The 25,068-nt window shown below is 39.0% G+C and overlaps 1 protein-coding gene across 1 annotated transcript in view; it reads left to right on the forward strand.

Moving 5' to 3' along the window:
- LOC106938209 (potassium voltage-gated channel subfamily KQT member 5-like) overlaps nucleotides 1-25,068 on the forward strand; it is a gene marked incomplete at its 5' end in the record, with an annotated part of 48,203 nt that overhangs the window by 14,069 nt on the left and 9,066 nt on the right. The window contains 8 exons of the mRNA XM_015020120.1: nucleotides 2,553-2,663; nucleotides 2,775-2,870; nucleotides 6,952-7,046; nucleotides 8,646-8,672; nucleotides 15,954-16,195; nucleotides 19,533-19,641; nucleotides 21,297-21,428; nucleotides 22,704-22,820. Coding sequence (XP_014875606.1) covers nucleotides 2,553-2,663; nucleotides 2,775-2,870; nucleotides 6,952-7,046; nucleotides 8,646-8,672; nucleotides 15,954-16,195; nucleotides 19,533-19,641; nucleotides 21,297-21,428; nucleotides 22,704-22,820 — 929 coding nt within the window. The remainder of the gene's footprint in view (nucleotides 1-2,552; nucleotides 2,664-2,774; nucleotides 2,871-6,951; nucleotides 7,047-8,645; nucleotides 8,673-15,953; nucleotides 16,196-19,532; nucleotides 19,642-21,296; nucleotides 21,429-22,703; nucleotides 22,821-25,068) is intronic.

Raw genomic sequence — 25,068 nt, forward strand, 5'->3', positions numbered from 1 at the left:
TTTCCTTTTCCCTTCCCCTTTGCCCCTTTAAAACCCAAAAAACCAAAAACCCCCCCGAAGGGGTTTTTTTTTTTTTTTTTTTTTTTTTTTTTTTTTTTTTTTTTCTGTAGTCACGCTAGGCTGGCCGCACCGCACTGTTTCCTCTTATATCCTCCTCTGAAAACGTGGAAGCAGACAAGACACAAACAAGAAACGGACCGATCAATAAATCCAATCTTGTCCTGCTGCCAGGTGAAGTAGGCCTGAGAGGCTTCTGGCATCGACACTCACAGACACTGTTCCTGTGCTGTGACACCTTGGAGCCTCCTGGTTTTCTCCTAGAGACTAAAAGCTATTTTATATATATATATAAATAAAAATGAAAAAAATGTGCAAAGCTGAAGCTTGGCCACATAAAGCCTCTGAGATGTACGAGTCTGCACAAAAGCTGTCGGAAGAGAAAACTGTGAGCCGTCGCTGCTGGGCACGCGGGTTCAGGAATTGCTTTTTATCGTTAATGTCTGAGAGGATGCTTGTCCTTCACGTTGATGGAGCTTTCATTGTGACTTCTGCTGCGTTCGAAATATGAATCTTAATGGTGTAGAAACATGCTATAAAAGACATCTACATCCTCTATTCAATCTCTAATAGATCAAGGTTCTGAAATGCTTCTGAGCGATGGGTTAGGAAATGCAATAAATCATGCAAACGTTTTGAAAGAGCTCTAATATAGGTTATTCTGTGCAATCCGACAGCTGAAGGGAAGTAATTTCACAGAAAACGGTTCAAGGAAATTCTCGGAATTTGTATTTACTTTATATTTTTTGACAGCAGTGATTCATCCCCTTATATATATTTTTGTGTTCTTCCAAAACTCAGTGAGCCTTTGCATGAAGAGAATTGAGTTGTGGTAGGACAACAAAAGGGAAATATTTTCTTTTGGTTTTTACAATTCAGTGAATTTAAAACTTTTGTCTTCTGCTCTTTTTATTTTTGCCCATATTTTCTATCAAGCAGTTAAAAAGATATGAGCCTAGTAGAATATAAATGTATATTAGATATGTCCCAACCGTGATGTAATTTTTATAAGAAATTTTTTAATAACATATTTATTAAAGCTATGTCATAATAGTGAAACATGACAGCAAATCAGTGTAAAAAATGTATCTCCTCTGCCTTCTCCTTGTGGTCCTACTGCCATCTGCAGAAATGCATCTGCTGTCAGTCCGAAACAACCAATCAGAGCCAGGAGGAGGGTCTTAACGCTGTCAATCATCCCCTATTCATGTGCTGCTAAATGTGCTAGTGGTGGAGAAATAACTTACCATTACAGGAAAACTGTTTCTCCACGGTCATTGTGGGCGGTCAATTGTGAAAATCAATAATAAGAAATAAAATAAAGAGCAATAAAGTATAATTAAACGTTTACAGAGCATAATAAACAATTAATGTAATTGTAACATGATATTTCAACATTTTTTTTGACTGTTTCTCCGTAATTAATGAAAGAATCTAACTAAAATGAAACACATAAGATGTTTTCTTATGGGTTAGGCGTGAAATGACCGTGCATGGGTTTGAAATGGGTTTGTAAGTTGTTAAAGGAATGAACTGACCCAGAGTCCATCCAGAGCAGTGTGTGTTTATGCAGGCGGCGCAGCAGCAGGCAGAGTGGGTGACATGACACAGATGGGCCCGGGCGGCGCCTCCGTCTTCCCCACTGGAAACATCCTTAGTAGAGGACGAACAAGGCCGAGACTCTAAGCAAACCTAAAATTAAATCAGCAAAACCACATGTGCATCTATGATGACGTTTCGATAGCAGAGCACCCAAAAAAGGCTCTGATTGTTAAAAATCTTCACATATTATGCAAACAATGTGCTGGAGAAAAGGTTTTGTCAGGGACTCCTGGTGTGTGTTGTTTGAAAATGCTGAGATCAGAACCCTGAGGTAACGCTTGAGATTAGACACGGACATCTTCATAATGTTACCCTATTAAAAATTGTGCCTGGAGAATATGGCGGGATTTATTTTTTTGCATATTCGCTGAAAGTGCGAGAGTAAACTGACAGATTGTGTGATTAAAATGAATGTTGTGCATATAGGTTCCTTGTCCATATATTTGCCTTAATCTGATATTTTTTGCCATATTAAACGTCTTTGTCTTTGCATAAAGCTGTAACTAAATAAACGGCAGAATCCTGGTGAGGTGAAAGTCAAGTTTGTATTCAGACTGAACAAATCTCAAGTAGGAGATTTAACTCTTCATTTAGAGATTAAAAACTGAGTTGGAAGTTTTGTATGTCGTCTGAAATTTCAATAAGTTTTTTTTTTTTTTCAGCTGTCGCTATTACAAAACTGACCTGGGTTTTCCCTTGCCTATCTTTTTTTAATATAATGTTTCATAGCAACTCTAACTGCTGAGGTCACGCCCTGATAAAACTGTGACGGAGATAAACCCTAAAAGTGTCAGGAAATGGGTTCCTCTACATTTTTGGTCAAGTTATTCAAATTTGAAATCTGAACGTGTTCCAGAGCAAACACACCTGACGATGTAACTTTGACCTTTCAGATCACCTTAACAACAATTGGCTACGGCGACAAGACGCCGCAAACCTGGACCGGCCGGTTGCTGTCAGCCGGTTTTGCTCTGCTTGGGATCTCGTTCTTTGCTCTGCCTGCTGTGAGTAAACAAACTTCAGGAGTTAATGCATTGTCATTTTCATATCTTCATTTTCTTCTTCTTTTTTTTTAATCATTTCCTGTTGTTGTGGTGTGCATTGTTGCCTGGCAGGGCATCCTGGGGTCAGGTTTTGCCCTGAAGGTGCAGGAGCAGCATCGCCAGAAGCACTTTGAAAAAAGGAGGAATCCAGCTGCCAGCCTCATCCAGGTATAAACGCACACGGTCAACAAAGACGTTTCTTACCCACTGGGTTTTTCACTTCCCAGCAGCACTTTTAGCGTTGGAGGTCCGGCGTAAACACAGATGTCTTTCTTTCGTTTTATCCGGAAAACTCCGCTTGTCCGTTTCAACTACCTTAGCTTTTCTCTGCCTTTGTTTTGTGTTTTCACGTCGGGACGGCGGCGTCCACTGCGGGGAAATGTAGCGGCGTCTAATGAAGCGCTTGCTCTCAGTGAGCCTGTCCGTGTCTTCTGGCCTTCTTCAGGCCGTCAGCGCATCCAGCTGACGGCGTCGTAAGGTGCGTCAGGCTGAGGCACGGTGTCGTATCTCGGGGCCAACAGCAACACACGATGCAAGGATTTACGAGCCGTTTCCATGGCAATCATTCCCCTCAGGCAGACGCTCTCCTAGAATGTCACTCATTGTTATAGACAAGAGCATTGCTTTCCAACGGGGGGAAAAAATAAACATCTGCTGTGGGGTGTCAGCAGAAAGCAGCAGACTTTCTCTCTTTCAGTGTTTATTATTTTTTTTCTACCTCCTTTCTTTTGTAGAACACGTTTGCCTCACGTTTTGAAGAGATCTGTCTGGTAAAGTGACTGAAAATCACTGTTTCTTTACTATCTGTGCAGCAGTTCATGATGCTCAGCACTGTCAAAAGATAACATGAATCCAACACCAAGAATACTTGTTTCTAAATCTGGTAAAAATGTCTAAAAAGCCTTAAAAACAAAAAAGGTATATTTTATTACACTAATGTAATCTCAACCTGAAAATGAAAAAAATCCACTGTTTAATCTGAGTTAATTTATTCAGTGGGGGGGAAAATCAATGTATTCATCTATTAAGAACATATCTTTCTGTAGTTTCATCATAGATACCTCGGAGAGGTTTCTATCGATCACTCATTTTTGCAAAATATCCACAGCATCAAGAATGTCTTCTTGTTCACTTCCAGGCTTCCAGATTCAGGTCACCAAACTGAGTTGATCCATATCACCTTTTATTTAGCCCTATGGTTTAGATCACTATCCTACTGAAAGAGCCAGTAAAGCAGGGCCGGAGCTAGAGGAGTTGCAGCCCGGGCAGCGTTGGCCACCACTGGAACCTGAGTTGACACCCCAGGTGCCTCCCAAAGTTTGAAAAGAGAAAAATCAGCCTGGGACTTTCCCCCACTGAATAAATGTACTTAAGTGTAATTAATTCGTACTATAGTAATGAAAGATGAAGTTTTGTTCAGATTTTTTACACGTCTTTACCAAAACGGCCCACAAGAATAAGTGATTAATTTCCACCCCAACTGGACAGCTGTTTGTTTTACTAGCTCTGTCCGGCTGCCTGACGTTTTGCTAAGCGCTTAATATTTTCTTCAACAGGTACCCTTCAGAAGGAAACATGGAAGCTGTTAAATATGTGGATGATATTGTCACCGTCTCTGTGCACTCTACCATTTCACACATTTCTCTCACCTTTAAATAGCTGTTGGTTCTGTGTTGTTGTTGTCGTCGTCGTCTGCATGCAGGGCAGGAAATTACCACTGGTTTCAGGTCACAGCAGTCGATCCATTTTTAAAACAGGACTGCTGCTGCACCACCTTTGCTTTCTTTAAAACGGAGTTTCAGAGCAAAATCTCCAAAGTCATTTCAAACTGGCTCCGTCTTGGGTAGGACTCCAGTGTTAATTTCAAACATGTCTGTCAAAAATGTTTTGACACCAATCTTGTAACCTTACTTGGCACCAATAAGGAGGTTAAGTAATCTTTAAGTAAAATATTAAATCTCAATTTAAATTAAAAAAAAGAAAAATGCAAACCTTGTGATGGATTATGTTTATTTCTATAAAACGGCTTGCAACATTTTATTCAAATTTAGGCCTGTTGAGTCAAAAAAGTTCCTCAAGGAGCGGATTCTACGACAAATTGTAGCCTTTGATTAGTTTTGTTTTTGGTGGAAATGCTTTGCTTTTTGTGTTGATCTGACAATTTAGCCAATTTTCTTTATGAGAGCCATAAGTACATGTACACCGAGAAATTGTCTCATGATTGAAATTAAATAATTCTTCAGCTTGAAACTCAAAAATCCAATCCTTTGTCAATCAGTGAATACACCACGCCTCAGAAGCAACAGATTGCGCTCAAAATAAAACTCTTTGGTGTGGAAGTTGTTCCTGAGTGAAGCAAACCCACAACTTATTATTCTCAATATCAGAGAGGTGTTTGGAAATGAAAAACCAGTACTTTCCGCTGAGGTCAGAGGTTACATTTAGGCTAACAAGAGTCAGCTAGACTTCCCCAAGTGCTGCTCATTGATTTTCTTTTTACCCTTTATACAGTTTAGTTTATTTCGGATCCTCACAGGACCCATCTGCATAGGCTGTCAGTACCTTGGAGACATTTTGTCGAATTGACAGACAATCAAATTGACTCTAGGCAGACTTCAGTAGACGCCAAGAATGTTGTGTTTAGTGCAGCAAAGTTGCTCTGTTTTAATCTTTAGAGCTTTTAACCTTTGCATATTGTGAAGTATAATGGGTTTGGAAATGTTGGCAGCCTTTTGAAAGTCTTACAGTAAGGTTAAGGTAATAGCTTGCATTCTCAAGAGACTAAATAGATCAGCTGTCTACACTTACTGACTTTAATTGTGCTGATCTTTAATAAAAGAGGATTCTAGACCGTTTAAAATGTGAACTCCAGAATCGCTTTGTCTTTGTTTAAAATTAACAAAGACATATTTTTTTTATTGAATCAAATTCATATTGGCAACTATACAGCAACCTGAGAGTGTTTTTTGTTTGTTGCAATTTGGAAAACAGAGAGATTTTCTATTTGATTCTGTGCTAACAATTGTTAGCAACACTATCCAATAGCACATTTTCCCAAATTGTAGACATTCAAGTGTGGAAAGAACATTTTTGAAAGTATTTTTTTCTAACATTAAAACATAAAACCTCTTTCGTGTAAACTTAAATGCAACAATCTTTGAACATAAAAGCAACTTTCCAGCAGTTTGATGGTTGTAGAAAATAACTAAATTGCAAAACCTGCAGAAGCATCAACGATGTTCACTCAACTGTTGTTAAGCCTAAAACAAAATCTTCAGAGAACAGCCTGTTTCATCTGCAATTATAGAACAAAAGTATGAGGGATATTTCAAAACTCACTCGTGTAATAAAAAAATGGAAAAGAAATGTGTGTTAAACGAACAGACAGTTCAAAATAGACAAAATAGAACAAGTATATCCTGTGTCAGACTCACACATGTAATCGTTAGCTAAGCTTTAAAAAAAAAAAAAAACATTTCTTGCTTCTGTAAAGCATACTGAGTATTTTCTCTGACTGGTATTGCAGCCTCTGGCTTGTGCTCCATCGTATTTTTTGATCAAGTGCACTGATTGGCTTCAAATTTGTATGAACGTAAACTCTGCGCGTTTGAAATGCTGACGACACAGAAAAAGGAGGCCAGGGTATCGGTTTCTCTTCGGCTCATCAAATCAGAGAACCTCCTTGTTTTGATATTTCAAGACCTCCTGTTTGCTGCCAGCAGGTTACATCCCTGTATGTCAAATGTTCACATTAATTTCCGTTCCTTCCCCCCCCTGTTTGTTTTTTTTTTTTTTTTTTTTTTTTTGCCCTAATGTGTGGTGTTTTTCTGTGTGTTCCACATGAATGTGTGTGTCCTGTCCATCTCTGATCCCTCCCCCGCCCCCCCACTCAGGCGGCTTGGCGTCTGTACTCCACCGACGGCGCTCGTCCCTACCTCAGAGCCACTTGGCATCACTACCAAAGCGCGCTCCCCCCCCTCAGGCATGTATCCCCTCCACCAGCACCACCATCACCGCCCCACCTAACCTCCAGCACCCTACAACACTGCATCAGCACTACCAAAAAAAAAAAAAAAACTAACAAAGATTTTCTTTTGTTTTTTTCCTTGTTTTGTTCCCCACCCCCCTCCTCATCATCATTCTCTCATGTCGTTCCCAACTTATGCAATCCCACCCGTTTTTGTTTTCCTCCCCACATTCCATTGATCGTTTCTTTTACGATTATTTATCCTGTCAACTTTGCACGTAGTGTGTCTGGCGTAGTTATGCTGCTGATGAGAACTCGGTTTCTATTGCTACCTGGACGCCTCATTTGAAGGCGTTGCATACCTGCAGCCCCGCCAAGTAGGTAACAACTTACAGACTTACAAACATGGCCGCTGCTGTTTAGCCCCCTTTTCCTTCGTTTCCTGCTCCTCAACTGATGTCTGTCTGTCCCTGCTGATGCCGTTTCTGCTTTCAGTTGACTGCTTGTTTATAAAAAGTTCTAACCATTTCTGTATCTTTTAACATTTTCCTCCTAAATCAGACTCGTTTTGCTTGGCATGTACAACTTGCAGCATTCCTCTAACTTCGAAGCTGACCAGCGACCCGCTGGGGCGTCAGGGTTTCCGTTGATACTTTTAACTTCAACACTGAACACCTATTTTAAAAGTTTTTTTTATAAAATGACCACAAATTTTGGTCATCTAAGATTTCCCAAAAATATATTTATTTAGACCATGACAAACTAGTGCATGGTACCAATGTGGAAGGATAAAAGTGCGCTAATTTTATTTTGTTTTAAAACCTTAAGTCTGAAATGTGTGGCATGCATTTCTCTTAAGTTACTTTAAATTTGACACCTCTGTAGGGCCTCAAAGTTTTGGTAGAGAACAAAAAGAAAGTTAGGCTGTAAAACAATATTCTAAACATTTGAGAACCTCAAAGTCCTGTTGAAACCATCTTCTGAAAATGGACAAAGGACAACAACAGTGAAAGTCTTCAACAGACTAAAAGGAGATACTATATCAGAGAAGCAGCCAAGAGGTTCTTCCAGAATGAATCACTGCGTCAAAATATGTCAGAATCCAAATTTAACTCTAAACTACAGTACAAACTAGAGCAAAACGTGTCTCTGCAAAGTGTTTGACATGAACACATACCACACTTTTTGCATTTTATCCATTCATACTAATTTCTGTGAGCAATCAGCGTCATTATTATGTAACTCTTTGAATTTGGTGCATCACTTAAGATCCCAATGAAAACAAAACAAAATGTGCAAAAATTCCTTATGCGTGAATACATTAGCAAAGTAGCAACACATTAATATTCAGAGTTTAATCCAAGCATTAAGTCAGTCAATGACTGACTTAATGCTTGGATTTCAAACTTAAGGTTTTAAACACACAAATTACACACAACAAGAAAAAAACTTGTATAATGAAACATTTCAAAGGTTTGTGCAGAGGCAGCCCTAAGGGATGGGATCAGGGGGGCCATAACCCCCTCTTGAAAAATGTTGGGCTCCCGCTGTCTCCCAAAGAGAATCATGTTCAGGTCATTGAAAGGCATACAGACTCATGTTCAATCAATAGATAATGTAAAAAACCCCAAAATAAATTATAAAATAAAAACAAAACAAAAAGGTGTCAAAATAAATAAGTAGATATATATTTCTTGTTGTGCCTCTCCTAAAATTCTTACTGGCCTGCTCTGGGCACCCCTATGACAACACTGTGGGGCCGTCGCTGGGTCCATGGTCTTTCTCTGAGCTGATGCTGAGCTTTGCTGTGCATGGCGACAGCTTGCATGCGCTTTGATGAAAGCTGGTTGTGAAGTTGTTTTGGCTGGATGCCTTCCCTAACCATTGATGGAAATATCCGTATGATTTTATTCTGCTTGAAAACTGATTTCTCTCCCTTTGTCTCCTCCTCCTCTGTGTCCCACTAACCCCTGAAGGAAAGAGCAGGGCGAGACTGCCTACAGGTTTGTATGACTCTCAGTTTGTATGCATAAAACCACACAGACACTGAACATGCAGTAAAACTCAGATTAGTGCTGATGCTGTGTCGTAATTTTTTATGTACTTTCCTCTGGTTTTCTGGGCTCTTTGCATATTTGTTGACGTATTCATCTCTCATTTTGAAGTGTGCGCTATGACTCATATTTATTTATTAGCTTGTTGACATTTACTGTCGTGGAAATAAACATTTGAACCTCTGCTGATTTTGCAAAGCCTTATAAAAGACATGTCCATGCTACAGAGAATATCAACCAAAAATAATAAGCAAAAAAGATATAAATAGAGATTTACTAGTCAACATCAACCTGTCGGTTCTGATGTTGGCTTATTCTAATTTCACTACAAGAACTGTGACAGAAAGTCTGAAAACTGATGTTAAAATATTTTATTTGTCTCCTATTGTGAGCAACCACTAAGTTACTAACAGAACATTTTACTTATTGAAAGCAGAGACAAAATTTGACATCCTATGGTACAGCTTCAGTAACATAGAGATACTTTCTTTAATTTTTTACATTTCAGAAATCCAGCATATTCCATGACAGACAGGTTAAACGCTCTGAAGAATAACACAGAACAAGCTCAGTCTGTTACACAAGGACTCCCTGTTATTTGCTGAAAGCCTAGCTCTCTCTCGCTCTCTCACAGCCTCCATGAATCACAGTCATCCCTTGACATGCTATAAGAAAATTAGCCTCCTCACACATCACTGGCATTAAAATTTGCTGAATTTGGGTTTTCTGTCAGGAAGAACTTCCAACCTGGAGAGCGTTGTTGTTAGGCTTTCACCAACCACAAAATGATCGCATGTTTAAGATTTAAGCAGAAAACCAACCAATTATGGTTATTAATCATATTCTTGGTGCAACTTCATATAATACTGTTGCTTCGCTGAACGAGAGGGGGAAAAAAAGTTTGAAAAAAGCCACACTGTGGTGTTAGAATACACAAAGTATAAAAGCCAAATCAACAGGTTTATTTTGATAAAGGTTAATCAAAGATGTTAAGATCTCTCTTTTTTATTTCTGTGCTTAGTAAAGCTGGTTTCTGTTTCCTTCCAGCTCATAGATACAATATATTCCACTGCATACTGTTGAACATGCACCAAGAAAAACAACCAATAGTATTTTGAGCCACTTGCAATAGTGCAGATAAAGTGTGACATCTGCTATAGAGCAACATTGCGTGAAGATGCAGTATGCTTCTATTCTGTGACATAATTTTCATGTTGAACTTCATCTTTTTCAGTTTTTAAATCTTTCTCTCCTCTTCCCTTCCCTGACTTGACCCTTCACCCCTACAAGGTCGATTGTTGTCTTTGCTGCGTGTGTGTGTTTGAGCATTTCTCATCTTGTACACTGTAATATCCAACAAATATCACACTGTGAAGGACCCGCTGCCCCAAAAGAAGACATGTTGCTTGGGGTTAGGCACCAGGTTCAGGATTCAAGCATGACCTGAGTTTAGAGTTATCCATGTGCTGCTAATGGTTTCAATGCAAAGTCCTTATGAGGATAGAAAGACGTAACGTGTGTGTGTGTGTGTGTGTGTGTGTGTGTGTGTGTGTGTGTTTGCTCCCTTATTCTTTATCACATGCCTTCAAAGACAGAAGTCTGTACCATGTCTGTACCATTACACACTTTTTCCATTGAGATGGTATTTATATAACTCATCAAACACAAAGTCTAGCGGCGACTGACTAAAGCTTAAGAAAGGGGGAGGGAAACAGGAGAAAGGGGATTCAAGAACAAGAGGAGTTAAAAAAAAAACAAGAGATTTGTGAGTTTAATTACGCTAGTATAGTTTTTACAGTGCAGCGTCTCTTTGTCAACATTTGGAGGCCTTATGTTGAGCCAGCAGCTTCATCTGCATTTAAACTGGAAACCGCCGCACACAATACGCAAGTGAAAAAGAATCCGTTTGCGCTCTCTGCCAAACACACAAACAAACGTACGTCTCATTCTTCAACGAAATAGGACTTAATTAGGCTTTGTCGCTTCCACAACAGCTATTCCCCAGAAATCCTTCTGCTTCAACGACTTAGCGTAATTATGTTTTCCTTTCTTAGAAACTTTTTGCTGCAGCCAAGTCCAATTTACACTTGTTAAATCATAATTACCCGCACTTTTATGACACTGTTTTCTTTTCTCCACGCTGCCCTTTTTACGGAGGGAATACGTAAAGCCTTGGCGTTATTAGCGGTTTTACAGACTGTCGACTCTCGGCAGCTCGACGGCGGTAGGTGCCGTGGTAAACGGCCTGTGATGTTCGTTTAGCAGACCTGTAAACACCAGCAGTTGTAAACGCTTGGCGCACCGCAAAGTGCTGCAGCGGATATCAAGCTGTGTGTAAGTGAGTTGTGTTTTGGCAGTGTGAGATGAAGGATAACGGAGTTTACTCTTTGGGTTATGAGTGTAGACAGGTGGGGTATGTTGAGCTGGCTTGCCTTTTGTGGCGCACTTAAGTTTAATTCAGCCCCTATGATGTGGAAAATCAAGAAAATAAAAACATTGACCAATAAACAATTCGTGAAATTAACTTGTCTCTTTGGTTGCTTTCAATCTGGATGCTATCTGCAAATGCTTAAAGCTGTAGCGGACGATCTGGTTTGTTATGTCAAAGTCCTGCAGGTTTCAAGTTTTTTGTTTGGCAGCATGGCTCGGATAACAGCTTTCACTCCAAGCTAAGCAAACAAGGCTATCAAACATGTCACATTTAATCTAAAACCGGCCAAACCGAACATGAACACAACACATTTTTCAGCCTTTTGTTTGACAGACAGATAGTGAGAAATTTGTCCAAACCGCAGTGCCTTCCAAAAGTATCGGTACTCCTTGATTTTTTTTCCCTCTTTTTCCATGTTCTGTCACGACACAATCCCAAACTTTGATTTATTTCATTGGAATGTTAATGCGACAGACCGACGCAAAAGCAGTACGTCACGGAGACATCAAATTAGCGAGACGGATAGTTTTTAAGATTGTTTGACCAATAAAGAAATGTGCTTTGTTGGATTTCTATTCAGCCTTCTCGAGTCAGCGTTTTGCTAACCCAGCTTCGCCAAACTGCAGCTACATCTCTTTTGGAGAATGTCTCGTGAACTTTGGACTTTGATCAAGCCGTTCTAAATGAAAGCTCCAGGTGTAATTGTAGGGCAGATTCTTGACTCAAGTCAAGTCTTCAGCTCCGTTCGTCCTCTCATTAATTTTAAAAAGTGTCTCTGCGCGCGTCTTTCTCACAGCTCTAAGCTCTTCCACGTTCATTACGACCTGTGACCAGAACGCTTTACCTTTGCTTTGTCCCCCATCTAATATCCTTATTAGAACATATAAAAGTAGTTTTTTTTTTTTTCCTGCAATTACGGGCTAGTGTATGTGCTAGTCCAAATCAAATGTAATGATGTGTAGCTTGAGCAGATAAGTACACTTAAAAGACAGAATTAGGATCATTCTGAGCCATCCTGTGACAGGAAAGAAAAATAGTCCGAAACCTTTGGCTGAGAAAATAGATTCGGTGTCAGGAAAATACATTAACCATGTATTTCATCCCAACTTGAGAGGTTCTTGAGCTCAGGTGGGTATGCTGCTACCCGCTTAGCTTTTCCTCTTTGAAACGTGTCCTCTGCCCTTCTGAGTGTTGAGTGTGTGTCGGTCCTGAAAGCAAAGCCTCTGACCTCGTTCAGCTCAATTCCTCTTCCTCTTCACCCCTTTCCCTTTCCTATTCTCTCTCTCTCTCCTTTAGTAAGGGTCTAACTAATGGGGGACTCTTCAGAAAGTGTTCTCGGAAATATAGGAGGTACTTATAGTAGCATCTTCTCTGGCCTGGTCTAAGCCCAGAATTTCATGCGAACGATTGACTAATAGCATGAAAGAGAACAAAAAGAAAACCTTCCTCATACAAATCTCCTTGGTCCCTTTTATGATTTAAAAAAAAATTGTCTGAGACGGCTACTTCTGCCTGCTGCCTGCTGAATGCAAACAAGACCTTGGTTCCAAGTTACAATTTAAAGGGGAATTACATCAGAACCAGAATAATGCTTGACATTATCTTTTTATAATTTGATACGAAAAGGCTTATTTTACCCCAATATTTTTGACCAAAGTTTTAAAGTCAAAATCTGAATTCCCCTTTATTTTATATATTTCTTTTCTTTCATCAATATGTGCATTTTATGTCATTTACAGCATCGTGCTAAAGCTGTAAAAGAACTCGCGCATGCTTAGCTTTTTCAGAGCCAAAGTTTCCTGTAATCATTTAACAGAGGTCATAATCAGTAGTGCTCCAGACTTTTTGACGGTCTTTCAGAGTGTTGCGTCTACCTGCAGCAAATATTTCATTGTGTTGGGCCTAAAAACCATCTTCCTACGATATTTTGTATTTGACGGTTGTGTCTTTTAAGGATTAGGAAAGTAATTAAACAACAACTTCACACAGACCTAAGAGATGGGTTCTTGTTTGGAAGTTATCCATGAAGATGAGTTTTCGTTTTAGACGTCAACAGATCACAGACCTGTCGGAAGTAGCAGCTGTATCTGTAAAATCCCCCACAGCTCGCTAAGAAATCAACTCTTTGGTCAGCAGTGCCTCTGAGTTTGCTTTTGTTTGGACGCCACGGTAACTCACTGCAGTACTGACCAATCGGATGCACCATCAGTTTCATTAACAGCTCAGATTACGTCTCCAGGTTTCTCAGCAGTGAAAGAGGTTTCACAGGGACGCCGGCTGTCGGTACCGCTAGCACACCCAGCTTTTTCCTGGTCTGGAAATAGAAAACAGAGGACATAAACTCAGCCCATTAATGTTCTATTTATTTATCTGCTTTTCCTTCCTTTCTTCCTTCAATCCTAGACATATTTGCCATAAATTCAAAGTTAATTTTTGCGCTCAGTACTTGCGCTTAACCCATTGACTGTCGTGGACCCATTGGATAACATTTAAGCGATTTGGAGGCGATAGTTAAGGGCTTTTAAACTCATGTTATTCCCTAAAAATTTGAGTTTGGATACTTTTTTTTTTTTGTAAAAACCAAATTTTGAAAAGGAAGTGTGCAGGAATCCATCTCTAACTTGCAGGGTCAGCATCTGTCTCCAAGCACACTGTATCATCACTCAGACTGGTCATGTCTGTTTAGCAGTAAGTCAGGCAACTCCTACACAAGTCTATAATCCTTACATTCCGACAAAAATATAAAAATCAACATGAAACCAAAAGTAAAATCTGATTTTCCTTGACCGAGAGAGAGCGCTGCGAATGTACACACAGGCTTTCTTGGACGAAAACAATTTGAAAGGCCTTCAAAAAGTGGTCAGATTTATGTCAAATTGCATTCATGTAATTTTAAGTATTACATAAACGGCGAAATGCAGAGAAGTGAGAATTCACTCAGTACTGTAAACCATTGTCCACAATAATCTCTGCATGAGCCACTGCAGCTCAGCCGAAGATCTCCTCTGGGCATTTTTATGCAGTTGTGATAGTTTTGTAAATAATCAGCTGTTCTCATCTAGACGACAAAAACATCAAATGAATCAATTCATGGAGCTGGACTGCATTGTAATATAATAATGTGTAACATCCCTGACCCATTAAATGGTCAGGGATGTTACAGCAGTCGACTCAACAGTTTGCATGCTTCCTGCTTTACAGCTGCCTGTCTTGTTTTCAATCTTTGGTCATTTGAGAGGGAGAATATCATTTTACAAAAAAAAACAACAAAGAATGTAGTAAAAAATGTAGTTTTGTCATTATTGATTTCCTAATTTCTGTTCAGAATTATGAGCCAATAAAACTCACAGGAGATGGAGAGGCTGAGAAGGTTTAGTTGATGTAGGGCGAACGGCATGCAGTAAGACGCTCATATACCCTCACGATGGAATGAATGTTAAATATGTTTTGTGTTTTTAACTATTTATTTGAACTATTGTTTTTCCAGAGTGGAATGCTTATTGAATAAACTGCAGTAGCAGCAAGAATCGGATGCACCAATTTGAATATGGGGGAATTTCTCTGACATCGATTTAAAAAAAATTGTTTGAGATGGCCATGTAACACTCACATTGAATGAATTAAATATTAAAAATTTCTAATATTTTCAAGTCTTTCTGTTAATTATATATTTTTTTAATTTTTCAAAAGATACTTTTAATCTGACAAATGAGCCTCTGAATGCATCCACACTGAATGTTTCACAATCATTCCACCCTGGGAAAGATGGTTCAAATGAATCATCAGAACCCTAAAATGATCAACATTCATGCTAATAATAAGTGTTTGTAAGCTTCTAACCTCATCTGCAGAAGATATGCTGGGAAAAAATGCATATCTCTTTCTTTTTGGTCTACTGCACTGCATGCTGGTCTCTGTTCATTAAGTGGAGTATGACTCATGTTTTGCATTCACACCAATAAATTAATAAATATGTGACTAATGTGAAAAAACAACTTTATTCTGTGTCTAAAGTTGCTGATGCTATGAGCTTTTTGCTTCCAAGTGGTGAAAGATTAACAGAGAGACGGAGACAATGACTGGTCACAAAGATCGAACATTTGTAGTTCTTGTATAATTTCAGCACAACATAAATTACTAATGTAGAAAAAAAAAATGCAGCGATGTAGTTTGCCAAAACAGCCCGTGGAGGATTTTGTCTTTTGGCAAAAAAAAAGAAAGAAAAAAAGCTGCATAAGCACCCATGGGGGAAAAAAAGGATATAAAAGTAAATCATAGTGAGCTTTTAACAAGCTTCTCTCAGTACTGGTGTCATTTGTTTAATATGGACTCCAAATGAATGTGGTGATGATGTATTAATGGTGCTACGCTTTACATATCACCTTTAAAAATCTCATTAAGTCTGTTTTGAAAAGAGAATAGATGAATACATTATCAGCTCATCGCTTTGCGGCACCTCAGGATCCAGCGAGGAGGCGGCTTTTACTTTTTGGAGGCCTGGCGGCCCTTCTGGCTCCGTTTCAAAGTTTTAGGCATGTTGTTTGGATGGATGGGGTTTGGTCAGAGGGAAAAGATGAGAGCGCTGCTCTTTGCGCCTGAACGTTTTTTTCACTTTCTGAGGAAAAATGATTGCAGTCGGCGTCCATTGTTTCTTGTCTCCAAACACACTCCTGTCACCTCACCTCTTTTATCTCAAATCTTTCCTTTTGCTTAAAACTTTTCCTGTTTCTCTTTCTGCATCCATCAGCTTATCCCCCCCTCTCTTCTGTTTTTTTTTTTTCTTTCGCCCGTCCCCTCAGTCAAAAGCTGAGCTTTAAGGAGCGGGTCCGGATGGCGAGTCCTCGAGGTCAGAGCATGAAGAGTAGGCAGACATCCATCAATGACCGCCAGCGCTGTTCCCCTGGCAACGAGGTGGTGGGCAGCAGTGAACTAATGGGCGGGAGCCCCGCCAAAGTGCAGAAAAGCTGGAGCTTCAACGATCGGACACGCTTTAGACCATCACTGAGGCTGAAGAGTCAGACCCGCACCGCTGCTCCGGACGGTGAGCACGGCACCAAACAGTTGGTTTACTCACCTGGATTCATCTTTTTTTTTTTTTCCTTTTCTTTTCAGCTGGTTAACTTTGATAAAACAGATGAACTATGTCAAAATCATTGAGAGGATTTTTAACAGTTTGCGGCTTTCAAATTTGAAGGATTTGCTTAAGGAAACTTACTAATACATATCAAGGACATTGGTTCACAAGACTGCAGATTTAAAATCACAGATGAACCAAGTGGACATTTTGTGGCTAGTTTTCTACATTTCATCTGCTAAAACTGATTTGGGACTATTTAGGTTTGTCTTGCATCACTACAATTACACCATTAAGAATGTTTCTTTCTAGCCTTCATGCCATCACCAGTCATTAAACATTTGTAGTAGACGCACAGGCAAGATTAAGTCACCTGTGAGAGAGCATACACTGTAAAACACGTGTCAAACTCAAGTCCCGTCACGTCAAATCCGTCCCGCCATAACCATCTCAGGCCGCTGAATTAGAAGCTGAAAACAACATCTCTGTGCTTAAACGTTATTTTTTTCAGTCAAATCAAATCAGTTTTTATTTTTGTAGTGCCAAATTACATCAATCTGGAAGGATGTGAAGTAATTTTTACTTTTTAGAAGTATTTTCTGAATGCAGAGAAAGTTGTAATATTTCATCAGTTTATAGGTAATTTCAACAACTCAATATTCTTCCACAAGCATCCCTTTGAGGATAATCAAGATGCTCATGTGGCCCAAATTGACAATGAGTTCGAGACTCCTGCTGTAAAGCAAAGGTTCTGTATTATTTTAACACAAAATATAAATATATATTTATATTCCACCTTTAAAGCGGTTTCCTCTTAAATAGCATCTACCGTCTCTGCTTCTCATTTGCATTCATTTTAAAACACTGAAAATTACAAACTTGTGTCGAACTGTGACTTCTTCCTTCAGTAACAACCTCCTCACTGAAGAGTGTTGTGTTGATTAGCACCATATTATTGCACCTGGCAAAGATATAATGTGGTACATTCACTAATCGGGAAAAGACAGGATTCTTGAATTTCCCTGTCACCAGTCAAGGTGAAGATCCACTAATTAAAAAAAACAAGAAGTAAAATAATGAGTTATGATGTATACAAAAATCTGCACTGACCTTAATTATGAGGCCGTATATTGCACTTGAAGATTAAAATAAAAGACAGCGGTTCCCATTGCTCTGTGTTTGTCCTATCACAAACAGGATTAGACCTCCATGTTGTGCTTCACGCTCGGCTTTGTCTCCTGTTTATTTTGGAGATCCTGGGGTCCTGTTCAGTGATCCCAGCCAAGGATCGCAGTGAATACAGAGAGGCTGTTAAAATTAGATTTTCACAAGTTTAAAGTTATGAGGTATTTACAGAGTTTGTTTATATATATAAAATCTGTCTGTCTGTCTAGAGAGATAGAGATAGAGATGGATATAAAAAAATCTTTGAAAGCTGAAGCACATTAAACGCTGCACTATGGTTCTCAAGTAAGCTAAGCAGGAAATAAAACTTAAAATGACCAGCAGTGTATAAGGACATATGTGACTAAAACATCACCTTTTGGTTTTATTTCCCCGATTCAGATGTTTGTAAAGCACTCAGCTGTAAAGTTTAGTCTGATTTCTATATGTATTTTTTTTCTCAATTCTAGATAAATTAAAAATTTGTACCACCTACAAATTACCCCCCACCCCCTCCTCTCCTCCAGATAACTGGACTGAAGTAGAAATAGAACGAAATGGAAAAGTAATTACATAACACAGCATCCTAACATTTCTCTTCTGGTTTTGGTCTCCCGTTACTCTCATGTAAAACTTGACAGAAGAAGGATTTTCAGCACCTTTTTGCTGTTGCCAGATCAGTTTTGTTTGTTTGTGGTGGGCCCATTTCTCAAGAGTTTATTTCCATTAACGGTTCAATTGACATGCACTCAGACAATTGAATAAGATCCCAGAACAGCCTCCACAGGAAGTGAAACCCATCTGAGAAAACATTACAGTGAGGGAGTTGGATAATTTGATGAAAGCAGTACTGGGAGATTTATCTGTTTTGATTATTATTATTATTATTATTTATTATTATTATATCTTGTTTGTGTTTTGTAATCCATCTAGATTAGTCCACATTCAGTTTAATCATAAAAAAAAAATGTACAATTGTTTTTTTTGTTTGTTTTTTTGTTGTCCTTCTAAACTCTCCCCGTGTTTTTTTTTTTTTTTTACCCCATAGGATTTACTGGATGATAGGAAATCTCTCAACAGGACAGAATAGAAAGAAAACACTTAAGTGTTTTTCCTCACAGCTTGCAGTATCTGTATTAACTAAAGACAGAGATTTGGAATATACACTCATTATTTTCTTATTCAAACTTTTTCTGTTCAATTTAAAGGCAGATTAAATGTCATGACCCATCTCATCCAAGTACCTCCAAAGACTTGTTGTTGATTGTGATGCTGTGGGCAGGGAAGATCTCTGGTAACAGCCCTACATGCCACACAGACGTCTTTTTAAATGTCTGTCTGGCTCAGAGAGATGTTGGAGTTGGGGATAATACCCTTTCCCTCTAAAACCAACAAAAGAGGTGGTTTGAACTTCCTCCTCCTCTCTCTGCTCTTTGGTGCTGCTCTACATCCACAAAACCTCCTTTTCAACTCCTTGAGGATTTCTAGGTTACTGTTCAGGTGTTATTTGAGCTGTTAGATGCTAAACATCCCCTCCCAGGTTTAAAAAAAAAAAACAATACCTTGTTGCCATGGTTATGCATCACAGCGACTGCTCAAAAGCAAAAAAAAAAAAAGTAAGGATAAAAATCCTTCCGGCTGCACGGCATCCAAACACAGAGGGAATGATTGTCTAAACATGCAATGCCTTAACTAAAGAAATATAAAAGCAAAAGTCTACAAAAAAAAAAAAACAAGCAAAGCAGAGCTACTCTAGCATGCTGCTACCATGAATGATGCAATTCTGAAATGAATTACAGATAAATTTTTATAAGAGTATTCCATGTAAAACTCATTGTAAATAGGTGGATGGATGGATGAAAAGCTAGATAGATAGATATAGATGAATAGATAGATAGATAGATCTCCTAAAAGCTTACATAGTTCAGTTGGCAAACCTTTTCTAATTCCTAATGCTCCCATCCAGACAGAGCATAAATCTTCACCTGCTTAAGGCCAAATAGTATCAGCTTTAAAAAGAATTCCTGACGTCTCCTGCAGAGACCCGCGTTGAAGAAAGTGCTTTATGGGCTTCTCGGACTGGAAATGATTTTCTACGGGCCTGCGTTGATTGATGGATCAGTGCTGCTGTCTCTTGCAGTGGACCCAGGCATGACCACGGACGATTCCTTCGACGAGAAAGGTTGCCATTGTGACATTACTGTGGAGGATCTTTCAGCGCCGCTAAAAGCGGTCATCAGAGCTGTCAGGTAGGCTGGAAATAAAAGCACACGAGTTTGAATTAGGCTAAAACACGTTCATCAGTTTGACCAAGTCACCTTTTGGTTCCCCATGGGGTATATAAACTCATTGTTTTTCAGAGTTTCTTCTTTTTAGTGTAGACAAAATCTACACTAAACCAAGACTGCTACTTGGTTTGAGTGTAAAAAATTAAAGATAATTCCTCGCCTTAGGATAATCCAGATGTCCTACTATTTTGTAAACAAATTTGTTCAAGAATTGGCAACAGTTCAGCATGAGAAGGACGATGATTCTCGCTGCATAGCTGTAGAACCATCACGATGCACTTATCAACCCCTGACCGCAGTAGCAGTGCCCAGAATCATCAACACTCGGCGTTAATTTAAGACCAAAGAACAATAAAATGAGGTGGACTCCGTTACAAGATGTTTAACTTAGACGGCTACATCGTCATTTGTCTGGCAGAGAAAACGAGCTCAGAACAAGTTATTAGTTTGGTATTTGAACACCTTTTTTTTCACGCAACATCGCTAAAGTCCTTCAATTCCCATCTCTTTCACTTTGAGAATCGGATCCACACATGCACAAACTGTGCCTCTATCTTCTAACGTCCACTCAGCGGGCCGCATCCATAGGTTGCCAGATCCCAGCTCTTTCCCAGGGTTTCAGGTTGAGGACTGGACACCCCGTCCCCCAGTTGGGTATGTTTTTGCAGCGGGTCGTCTGTCTCGGGGTGTTTCCATTAAAACTGTGAACCAAACAGACAAGTGGAAACCAGCAGGGAATTTAAAGGAACAAAGACCATATATCTTCTTACCTACATCAATATTGTTCACCCATCAGTGCCTCCCTTCAGCAAATGGACGGAAGTAGTCCTTTGAATTAGAGGTGTTAATTTTTAGCTGTTGTGAAATTCAACTAATATTAGTTTTTGAACAGAAGATTTTGAGACGGACGTCAATTATTGATACCCCTGCAGATTTAGTTTTAAATATTTTCTTTTATCAACTAATAACTACTTTTTCAACAATGAAACCTTCATCTCTCAAGACAATTACACTAATCCCCTTCTTAATAATCAGATTTTTGTTTGCATTAGTATTTTGATGATTTATCTTTGAAGAGCTCTAAGTCTTCAAGGTTGGAAAAACCTCCTTACCATCACTCTAACATGAGCTTAATCCTCAATTTCTTTATCAAATTAAAACTGGGACTCTGACTTAGTCTTCAGTTTTTATGCAGCCCAAATTTGGAACAAACTTCCAGAAAACTGCAAAGATACTGAAAGACCGAGTTTGCCACATTGACCTTGGATGGATAAAATCCATTTAAACCTGATCTTACTGTTCTTTCTGGAGCTCAGCTCAGAAACACGTTGACAGAAAGATTGATTTAAAGGCAAATCAGCTCAATTGTGTGTTCTTAATTCAATTACAAAAAAGTAAACACAAATAAGAATTGAAGTCGATGATAAGCAAGCTGCTGCCGCCATCTGCTGGTCTGTCTTAGCAATTGCATCTCATCAGATTTTTTTTTTTTTTTTTCCACTTAGTTCTATCTAGAGGCAAGTTCCATTAATGCTACACATCAAGACACTTTAAAGAAAGATGAAGTTAAAGTCAAATTCCACCTGGTTCCTTGTGTGATTTGTGTGTTTGTGTAGGATAATGAAATTTCACGTAGCTAAGAAGAAGTTTAAGGAGACTCTGCGTCCGTATGACGTGAAGGACGTGATTGAGCAGTACTCTGCTGGACACCTGGACATGCTCTGCCGCATCAAGAGCCTTCAGACGAGGTCAGGAAACTCTGACACAAAAACACACAAAAGCTTTACGTTGCAATTCTAGAATATTTCCAACCTTTCTCTAAAGGTCATTGTTTAGTTAAGCAACGCTATTTTTACAGGACAGTGAAATTTTTCGGCCTTTACTAGAAACATTTTCACTTGCTGTGCTCTCTATTGTTAATGGTCTCTGTTATATATGTGTATGAAGTTTTAAATTGTGCTCATTTACATTGAAAAATTTATAAAAATACAAACTTAACAAAGTTGAGATTTTTAAGGGAAACAAAATCTTACATTAAAACAACAATATGTAGATTTTAGTGAAATATTGTTTTTACATATTTCTTAAAGCTTTCATTATGCGTGTTGACAGTTTAAAATGGGACAGCTAATCAGTGAAATAATCAAGCTCCCCCTTGTGGTCCTACAGCCATCTTACAAAAATGCTCCACTTCCGCTCAGAAACAACCAATCAGAGCCAAGAGGAGGGTCTGAGAGCTGTCAGTCACGCTTGTGTTGGCGCCTCTTAATGTGCCAATGGCAGAGAAACAATCTACACTTACAGGAAAACTGTTTAGCCGCTTTCATCATTAGCTAACAGGTGGCATGCTAACTAGCCTTTGCATTCATGACAGGCACCATTGTGAAGAACTGTCTGTAACGTAGCAGAGAGGAAAGGGGAGGGCGTGGGCAGTGCATGAGATTATCTGTCTCATATGTTACTGTCAGGACATAGTTTCCGCCAAAGTGCTTCCAGAATACTTGATTTGCAAAGTTTGTCACAAACGTCTTGGTATTCCAAAGGGTTCAATATGCTATGCATTGTACAACAAGGTCTCCAGGTCCTACAAACAGAGCCTGCATAGTCATAAAACCTTAAGATAATGAATATGAAGAATGTGTTGTTTTGTTGTTGTTGTTGTTTTTTTTTTACAGATCCCTCTAACTCCAGAGTATGTATTTAGAAAACCTACATTTTCACTTGTAGTAGTGGAACAGAAAATTGATCTTCCTGGTTTGCCTCTAAACTGACAGTTGGCCTGTAGACAGATGTCTTCACCAGGAGTCCTAATAATTTGCTTCTTATAAGATTTAGCAACCTGTTCACCAACATTTTGTGAGGGCAGATAATTTTGCAGATGTCACTGAAATACCTGTATGATATTTCTTGGTTCCAAATTAGGCTACTTCACCAAAAAAAAAAAAAAAATTTTTAGGATTCTTTGTTTCTTTAGAGTGTCTTTGTTTCCCTGTGTGCATGTTCAGTTTCTTTTCTTTCACCAGACTGGATACAGTAGTTGGACCCCCTCCAAGGTCATTAAGAGGTCGTATCAAGACGTTTTCTTCTTCCTTGCTGCATTCGTATTACAGCCAGAATCAGAGGAAACACTCAGCGTCTGGGTTAGAACTGGCTCTGCCCTGGCTCCCTGGCTCCCCTTTTAACATGGCTGGATACAGCCTGGGTCAAACAGCACTTTGATGTAATTTAAACTTGATTTGTTTGAAATACCACCATATTTGTAAACTCAATACAACTCAATTTCCTCTAATAAATTGTTGCAGAATATTCATATGTTACAAGTGCAGGTTGACCCAGGTTTACCAGGACATTGTTTTCCTTCATCTAGAGTAAACACCACCATTGGAGGTCTTTAGGAATTCTAACTTTATATTATTATTATTATTATTATTATTATTATTATTATTATTACCTCAGTGGTGCTATAGTAAACTTGTCACATATTTCATAGCCAAAAGACAGTGAAATAAATACCACAAAATATTATGATAAAATTTTTGACAAGTATTTCCCATCCCTAGTGGTCAGATAAGATCAGCTAAATCAATAATCTGCTGTTGTTTTGTCACAGTTTTTCCCCACATTAAAAAAACCCATAAGACAAGTGAAACTTGACAATATCTTACTTTGATATTATAAACTTAATTTGAACAAATGAAGGGCCTTTTCTGTTGCCGTTGTGTGCTTGTTGTAAATATAACAAGAGCTATATAGGGTTATATTTAGAGACATGACTGCTTAATTTGCTATTTTGTCATCAACCCAGACAAATGAAATGCCTGTTTGTCAGCCGTTTTCAGAATTGAGTTGCATTGTGATGGCTTGAACTCAAACCCTCTTATTGCTCCTATTAGACTTTGTTTGATAGTGGTGGAAAAAGTCAGGTTTTGTTCTTCTCCAACATTTCCTGTCACCAGAGGGCGACACACTGCAATTCTAAATTGGGATGTCAGTGACTTGTCGAGACTCTGCTCTAATGCTGAATAAGATTCAGATCTACAAGGGATTCAAATCATCAGTTGGACTCCTGAGAAAATGACACACTGCATGTTCAAAGTATCAGAGCCATTTTGATGTAGGATAGCAGTTTGATTATTGTGAAGCAAAGAGTCATTTGCTTCTGCAGTCAGTGAATTTGGTGGCAGTGAAAATATTTTTTTTCACTGCCACAGTTTAGTTCTGTCTCGATAACCTACTTGATCATCTCAAGATGACATGCTTTCTTTGTTGCACAACAAGCGACAAGGATTTGAAGCCTAATTACATAGCTTAATGTTTACACATGTCTCCGCCCATCACCTACCCTCATTCTCATGAACTGCTGTTTGTAGTTTCGGTTTCTTTCATTCTTCCCGTGAAACGGACACTGCGTTTATGTCTTCCTGTAAAGGCTGAAGCTGGAGAGGTACACTCCTTTTCCAGTAAGCCCAGTTTGTTTTGATCTGCTGACTCCAGTCGACTGATTCCTCACTGCCTATCCTCAATCAGTTGTGTTGAAATGAGAAATAACAACAACAAAACCCATCTTCATCAGATTGAACAAATTATCTACGTTGTCCATTTATCTTTAACTGTTATCTAACAGTTAAAGAAAACAAAGATATCTTTGTTTTCCATTCATATGAAGGACTTTTATGGATGTCTGTAAGGCAATGTTTATAAAACACTCAGGAAAGATAGTGGAGTCCAACTGATGCAGTTGAAAACAGATTTATATATTCTGCATAAAAAGACATAATCGGTATTTCTCACTGTCTGATTTTAAATCAGACTGGACTTACCCTGTTTGAGATTACCTAGGTCAGTCAAATTCATTTCTATTTGCTAAATACCACAATAAGACAGAGGGAGAGATTTTTATTATTTCTTCGGGTTAGTGTTATACTACGATTATTGCCCCTTTAAATCATATTCGAAAACCAAGATAGTGTTTGCTTTTCAAGCTGTTATTGGTTAATTCAGTGGTTCCCAAACTTTGTCTCCTTCACTGCCGCACAGGTGTAAACCCAGCGCAAGCGTCTTAGCGCTCCTGTTGCGTTTAAAGGCGGCTCGGAAAAACAGGTTACGACATGTTAACAACGGATTAAACAGTTTTAACTGCTGATAAAAGTGACAGAGGACACAGATATGGGAAGTGTGGAAGCCCCTACTGTATCAAATTGACATAGGAATAACAGAGAGTTGGCCATTCTAAGGTAAAAACCAAGCGCATACAGCGTTCATGTTTGTTTTGGGTTTTTTTTTTTTTTTCATCCATCCAGATGGTTTCCCGCCCCCCCCCCCCCCCCACCGCCCGCCCCCCCCCCCCTCGGGCCACCAGGGGGTAATTTTTTCAATTAATTCAGACAT

The sequence above is a fragment of the Poecilia latipinna genome, unplaced genomic scaffold (assembly GCF_001443285.1).
Source record: "Poecilia latipinna isolate Pla-1442-1.1 unplaced genomic scaffold, P_latipinna-1.0 Scaffold2534, whole genome shotgun sequence".
Lineage (NCBI taxonomy): Eukaryota > Metazoa > Chordata > Actinopteri > Cyprinodontiformes > Poeciliidae > Poecilia > Poecilia latipinna.